Source organism: Garra rufa, chromosome 25, assembly GCF_049309525.1.
Source record: "Garra rufa chromosome 25, GarRuf1.0, whole genome shotgun sequence".
NCBI lineage: Eukaryota > Metazoa > Chordata > Actinopteri > Cypriniformes > Cyprinidae > Garra > Garra rufa.
In genome coordinates, this window is record NC_133385.1 from 18879631 (window position 1) to 18886999 (window position 7369).

General features: G+C 36.9%; 1 protein-coding gene across 1 annotated transcript in view; it reads left to right on the top strand.

Annotated features, from left to right (window-relative positions):
* Positions 1 to 7066, top strand: part of LOC141301667 (solute carrier family 45 member 3) — a 33400-nt gene extending 26334 nt beyond the window's left edge. The window contains exons 4-6 of the mRNA XM_073831863.1: positions 4065 to 4330; positions 4471 to 4906; positions 6062 to 7066. Coding sequence (XP_073687964.1) covers positions 4065 to 4330; positions 4471 to 4890 — 686 coding nt within the window. The 3' untranslated portion in view covers positions 4891 to 4906; positions 6062 to 7066. The remainder of the gene's footprint in view (positions 1 to 4064; positions 4331 to 4470; positions 4907 to 6061) is intronic.
* The last annotated feature ends 303 nt before the right edge of the window (positions 7067 to 7369 follow it).

The following is a 7369-nucleotide window of genomic DNA, read 5'->3' on the forward strand; positions in this document are numbered from 1 at the left end:
GTTCCCACAGATGTTTATCATGAGATCAGATTGTTTTTACGGCCTAATTCTTTTTTCAAACTGAATTTCGTCGAAAAACATGACTCACAATGAAAGAGCTGAAAGATGAGATCGAAAACAAGCTAAAAAGGCATGTTTGCGATTGCATTTTTACATCACATTCATTTTTGTTCATATTATCAGGTAAGTTTAGGTGTAGTGCAGATAGTACGTTATTTTAAAACATCATGGAGCATTCGAGTTGTAACACCACTCAACAGGCATTTACACTATACAATAAGTCAATGAGGGAACAATTGCAAATAGGTGTTTAGTAACAGAGCAGTAAGTTTCTTAGCAGAACTTGTCTAAATTGAACAGTCTGAATCTGTTTTCTCATAATGTTGCATTTCAAGCAGGTCGTGTTTGATTCCCCAAGAGATTAATGATTAATGATATTATTCATTTCAGAGTCGCTCTCCGACTCATGCGTCATGCATTCCCACTCAGAGGCGTTCCTGTTAATGTTTTGTTAATGTTAAGGGACATTTTGTTGGTTAATGTTTGCACATACATTCTCAGTTTGTCTGGAGGCTTTCATTAAACAGCAAGAATAAAAAGAAAGGATATCAGTGTTTGTTTCATGGAGTTAAGCATAATAACGAACACTACCTTAACCTAATTTCACTGTCTGCGGTCAAAAGGCTTTTTTTTTTCACTGTCCATGAACTTGTTTTCATGGTGTAGGTGGTCTGTCATTTCCGTCCTCTGGCCAGATCGTCTGTCTCTACACCATGAACTTGTATTCACCTCCACATGTGGCCTCTGTCAGCCTGGTGCTTGAGCTTCCAGCAATGTTCATAAAAAAAAGCATGTCTTTAGCTAGTCAACAACTGGCTTACAAAATCTACGCCATGTTAAGCTAGCATCTGGACCTCTTCCGCTCTCCCGCTTTGACACCAGCAGAAAGCTCCTTTAGCAAAACGTTTTGACAGATGTGGTCAAGATCAGTGTGCAAACAAATGAAGTCTGTCAGTGCAGTCGACCACAAACTGTGCCCCTTGTAACAAAAAGTGTTTGAGATGGTTGTTCAGTACAGTGAATATTTCGGCCCTCTGCAATTGTGTTTAAATTATGAATTCCTTCTGTGAGGAAAGTTCCTGGCCTGTTTGAAGTACAGCGCCAAAGCCTGCAAACACATGCCTTAGTAAACATCACTCGTAGGATTTATTCAAAGGAAACATTCTCCATTATGCTCAAATGGGCAAAGCAAACCGTTTGAAATGACCTCATCTGTCAAAATCACAAGAGCTGGGGATTGTTGTTTACCTGGACATGCAGCTGTTGAAAAGAACAGTGTGCGCACCGGTGTGCTTTGAATTTGCACTATTTTGTGATAATTACCAGCTCACTGTGTATTATCACTGTATGGAGTCAGATTTTTAGGGGCCAAGCACCGAAGGTGCAAAGGCACCTCTTGTATCCGTTAGATTTCTTCTTCTTATTTTTCCTCCTTCTTCTTCTTCCGTTTCTTCCACTATAAGACTATGGCAGCTCATAAAACTGCTTGCGGGAAAGTTATGAAATTTAGCAATCTCAACATTAACCATAGCAAGTTTGAAGTCTCTAACTCAAACTCTCTAGTGCCACCACTTGTCCAAAAATTTTTTTTCCTATGAATCATTTGCGCATACACTATTTTTAATCATAAAAGCTATTTTTTCGAACTCGTCCTAGACGGTTGGTCTGATTTTCACCATAATTGTCTTGAATCATCTTCAGACCATGTTGACCAAGTTGATTAGTCAAACTGTTCTCGAATAACGCATGAACAAGTTTGATGAATTGCATGCAAAAATGGATATGAGGCTGTATCTCTGCAACGGTTTGGTGTATTGAGACCAAACTTGTTGTGTGTTGTAACAAGCATGACCTGAAACTACCTGCACAGTTTCAGCGTAGTGGTCGGGAGATATGAAGAATGGTTCTTTTGCTTATAACTTTTGAATGGTTTGGTCAAAAATCATAAAACTGACTCTTTAGATTTGGAGGAGAATGCAGAGTCAAACCATACTATATAGGGATGCACCGAAATGAAATTCTTGGCTGAAGCCGAATAATAATGAAATGCTTGGCCGAAGGCCGAATACCGAATTTCCATTTATTTTGCCAATTTTTTCACCATTACAATAATTAAATAGTAAAAAAATGCTTTTTACTATTTTGTATTGCTTTTCAGAGAAATAAATCAAATAACAAAAATACAATTTCAAAATATTTATTTAACACTAAACTAGTTTTTAATATTAATATTTTTACTAGAAATTAATATTAATGTTTCAAAGAATAAATCAATTATATTAATTTAAACAATTGTTATCAATCAAATATTATATTACTTAAATAACATATACATATATTTTACTGCCTTTGTTTAAATTGTTTACATTTTTATAACACATTATCTTGTGGATCCATCATTCACATTTACAACTCATGCGTTTCTCTTCCAGCAGGAGGCGCTGTCAGAATAATATTACACAAAGCAGCGCAGCAAATGACTTTGAAACGTGCAGTGCTCATATTTTTTCAATGGATAGCCTTTTGAAGTTTCATCGCAATTCTTGTCTTTCAGTCCCACATTTAAGACCACCTGAAATTATAATTAAGACTTTCTTAACCCCTAAATAAAACTGCAGTCATCAATGAAAATTAAGAGCTTTATTTAAGTCTTTCAAAAAACAAACCTTACACAAAATACGTTTCTTTTTATTTTTTTCCCACCATGTTCAGGGCACAAGAAAAATATTAGGGGACTAAATTAATATCAGCATATAAAGTATAATCGCCTCTTATTGTCTCTGAGAGAATGCACGTCAGATGCTGAAAGCACTGTCAGTTTTCACTTTCATTTCAACATATTGCGCAGTTTTCACGTTGCTTGTGTGATATCCATTGGCTCACCTCCATGGTTTAAAACATAAATATTTATAAAAATACAGTATATAGAAAGGACAATTCTTTAAAATATTGTGACGTAGCACCAACGTAAAGCCATTGTTTTTCACTCACTGAAAGCTACATCTGTGTCGATCTCTGCTCTCATCACTGGCTGCACGCACCACTGCAGACACACCCCCTCTTGAAATGTTTTGCAAATCGCTATCCGTGGGTCTTTCTCAGATATACTGAAATACGTCCACACCGCAGATGTGTTGCTTCAGACAAGCACGTGCAGGCTGCGGTTTCTGTTTGCGTCAACATACTGTTTCGGCCGTGTTGTTTCGGTGATAAAAGTTTTTCGGCCGAAAACCGAAAATGCCCTTTTGGGCCATTTTCGGCCGAACATTTTCGGTGGCCGAATATTCGGTGCATCCCTAATACCATACAATTTTCGCATGTCAGCCATATTTGGTGTCGGCCATTTTGAATTTTATCGTAAAATCCTATATTTTATGAACGCATTGGCGTAGTGTTACGAAACTGTATGTGTCTTTGGCACCATGCCTTGACAGTACTCAAAAAGTTTGGGGGCAGCGCCAGTTATATAGAGATTTCAAAAAATGCTAATAACGTGATTAAATGGGCCTAATGTAATGAAAGTGATCTGAATGTATTCCTTGGGTCAGGCTGAGAACATTTGAGTTATGCCAAAATTGGCTGAACTTCCTGTCCACCATTTTGATTGTTGAAAGCATACCTTTTCGAACTCCTCCTAGACTGTTGGTGTGATTTTCACCAAATTTGACTTGAATCATCTTCAGACCATGCTGGCAAAAAGTTATGGGTTTCGTGTCGAAATACGAAACGGTTTTCACCAACGAATTTGCTGGAAGGATGTCAAACTGCATCTGAGGCTTTATCTCTGCAAAGCTTTGACATCTTTACACCAAACTTTGTATGTGCCATTGTCATCTCACAGTGACCACGCCACATCAATTTGGTAACAGCAAAACCTATTGGTCAAGAGTGAAAGCATACTGAGATTCACCTGAATCAATACCTAAATGAATCAGAATTAAGTGTTAGTTCTAATCAGAACCAACCAGTTTCTCATGTAAAATTTTCTAACATCACCCCTACAGGTATCCGTATGGGCAGCCTGGGCCTGTTCCTGCAGTGCGCTACCTCAACCTTCTTCTCGCTGGCCATGAGCAGGCTGGTGCGTGTCTTTGGGTCCAGGACGGTCTATCTGAGCAGCATGGTGTCCTTCACCATCTCCGCTTTGGTCATCTGCTTGTCTAAGAGCGTCCTGTTGGTCACGGCTATGTCGGCCCTTACTGGCTTTGCCTATGCGACGCTGCAGACACTGCCTTACACACTTACCTGCCACTACCACAAAGAGAAAGAGGTAGGCATTCCAAACTGTTTTCATAAAAAAAATAAAAAAAAATAAATAAATATATATATATTGCATAATATATAGTCTCAAAATGTTAAGTAGATTTGTTATATATGTCTCACTTGCTGCTCATCACTAATGTCCTTCAGGTGTACATGCAAAACAGCAAAACCAAAAAAACGCACACAAATGGATTCACCATCACAAGGGATTCTGTTTGTCTGAGACTAGACAACGGCCATGGAGATGTCAACCACAAGAGTGGCATTTCCAACGGTCATGTTCATTACAAAAGAGATGAACCAGAGTATTACCCACCTGTGCATCAGAACGGTGCCCACCTTGGTCTGGAGTCAGAGGATTTTGAGAAACGTGGGGTGGGACTGGACTTTGCCATTCTGGACAGCACCTTCCTTCTCTCTCAGGTCTTCCCTACCCTCTTCATGGGCATGATAGTCCAGTTCACACAGTCCGTCACTGCGTACATCGCCTCCTCTGCCATCTTTGGTGCCATTGGCATCTATTTTGCCACCCACATCATCTTTGACCAAAAGGACCTCACAAGCTGAAAGAAGCAGTAATCATGTGAGTCATTTCACAGTTGACCTTTTACTAAGCATGTTAAATGTTACTGACTAATCTACGGGAAATTATGGTAAAAAATGAGATGGGAGGGAGGAAAAAATTATATTTGCTTTTTGTGTTCTTTCACAAAAGTATTGCGTTTTTCTGAGAAACTGCATTTGCTTGCAAAACTTTTGTGAAGGAAATAATATGAAGACTATGAATAATATGAAATAATGCAAATGTTTAGCTTTCAAATGCAAGTTTTTTGGGGGAACACAATACTTTTATGAGAGAACATGTTTACAAGAGAATACAACGTTTCTCAGAGAAATGCAAGAGAATGCAAAGTTTCTTGGGGAAAAGCAATACTTTAAATTTAATACTTTTGCGAGAGAATGCTAAATTTGAATGAATGTTACACAAAATTTCAGGGGAATGCTATACATTTTCGAGAGAATGCAAATATTTTGGGGGAACAGAATACTTTTATGAGAGAATGCAAAGTTTTTTGGGGGAACTCAGCACTTTTACGAGAGAACACAAAGTTTCTGGGGGGGACAGTACTTTTGCGAGAGATTGCATTCCCCCGCAAAAGTATAGCATTTCATTGAAATTCTGCAAAGTTTCTTGGGGAATGCAATACTTTCATGATAGAATGTTTTGCAATAGAATACTACGTTTCTTAGGGGAACGCAATGCTTTTGTGAGAGAATGTAAAGTTTCTTGGGGGAACTCAGCACTTTTATGGGAGAACACGTTTTGTGAGAGAATACAAATTTTCTCAACGGAATGCAATACTTTTGTGAGAGAATGCAAAGTTTCGAGGGATTGCAATTTTTTTGTGAGAGGATGCGAGGATTTGAGAGGATTTCTTGGGGAACCCAATACTTTTATGACAGAACACGTTTTGTGAGAGAATGCAAAGTTTTTTGAGGGAATGACAATGCAATAGTTTTTGCAAGAAAATATAAAGTTTCTCAGGGGAATACAATACTTTTGCGAGAGAACACAGATGGCTTGAGAGAGAATGCAAAATTTCAGGGAAACACCATTTTTCCTCCCAAATCACATTTTTATTAGAATAAAATCGTATTTTTATTCTAATGCAAGGCTATGGAATTGCTTCTTACTACATTTTACTGACTGCATTTTGTTCTCCTTTTTTCTTCATAGATCATGGGAAGAATTGTGCTTTCTCAGACCTCTATGGGACCAGTGGACACATCATAATGGACTTGATGTAATTCCTGTTGTGTTTTAAAGACTTTTTGTAAAGAACTATTTTAATGTGTATATATATATTTTTATATTGATAATATATACATATATTTATATCCCTATGGGAATTTTTATGCAACCCATTTTGCCGAGGTCTGTATTTATGTAGTACTTTAACCTTGTTTGACTTGTTCGTCAAACAAAAGTGTCTTATTTTTTTTTACCTGAAATCTTGGTCAGTAACCAAGACTAATAGCACAATGTTGTCATGTATAAAACCTCAATCTGGTATTCAAATGACAATCTGGGATATTTTCTACAGGTGACTTTACACACAGACCTAAGCTACCTATTCAAAGTGTTGCAAACCATCATCAACAATAACTTTTCTATATTGTGGCTGAGTTTCAGTAAGCAACTTTTACAAAACTGTAACAGTTAATGTTCTATTTATATAATGCATCTGTAAGTACACTCACCATTGGTCAGAGAGAGAGAGAGAGAGAGAGAGAGAGAGAGTGTGTGTGTAGCTTTATGTGTATGAGTGTTATTTGGTGTGACATTATGAAAATTATGTTCTCAGATTCTCAGGATGGACTTGTTGTCCAGTTAAAAAAAAATCATCAGTCCAATCACAGCACACTGATATAATAAAAGAGGTACTGATATTTTAAATGCTGAGATGAATGTTCTTATTCGTTTCTTTTTTTCCTGTGAATTTGTTGAATTATCACAACTAATGCAGTATGTCTATTGTTTACAGAGTAAATTCACTTTTTTCCTGTGTGATTTGCATCAAACTAATGCCATGAGCAATTTTGTTTTACTGGTAGGTTTCAGATTATGTCATGCCGTGTTGTGTTATTCCTGTTTGTCCTTTGCAACAGTGCATATATAAATCATTTTCACTATTCAATAAATTCCCAATGTATAATATAACTTTTATTTTTTGAATACTGTCACATAATTGAAATCTAGTATAAACAGGTTCATGTTAAGTTGAACTTCTGTTAACATTTCAGAAATTTCCTTTCCTTCTCTCTTTAGATTTTTATCAAGTTGACTGGCTGACATATCTATAAATAACTTCTGAAAATATTTTTCTGCATCATAAAACTTTAGTTCCACTGAATTAAATATTTATTCTATTACAGAAAAAAAGAACAAAAGCTCAATTTTTCATGCTCGTTTCCTAAATGTTTAAATGGTGTTTGGTTAATCATTTTATGTCAACCGAGGATAAAACTTTGGCATCAAACTAAT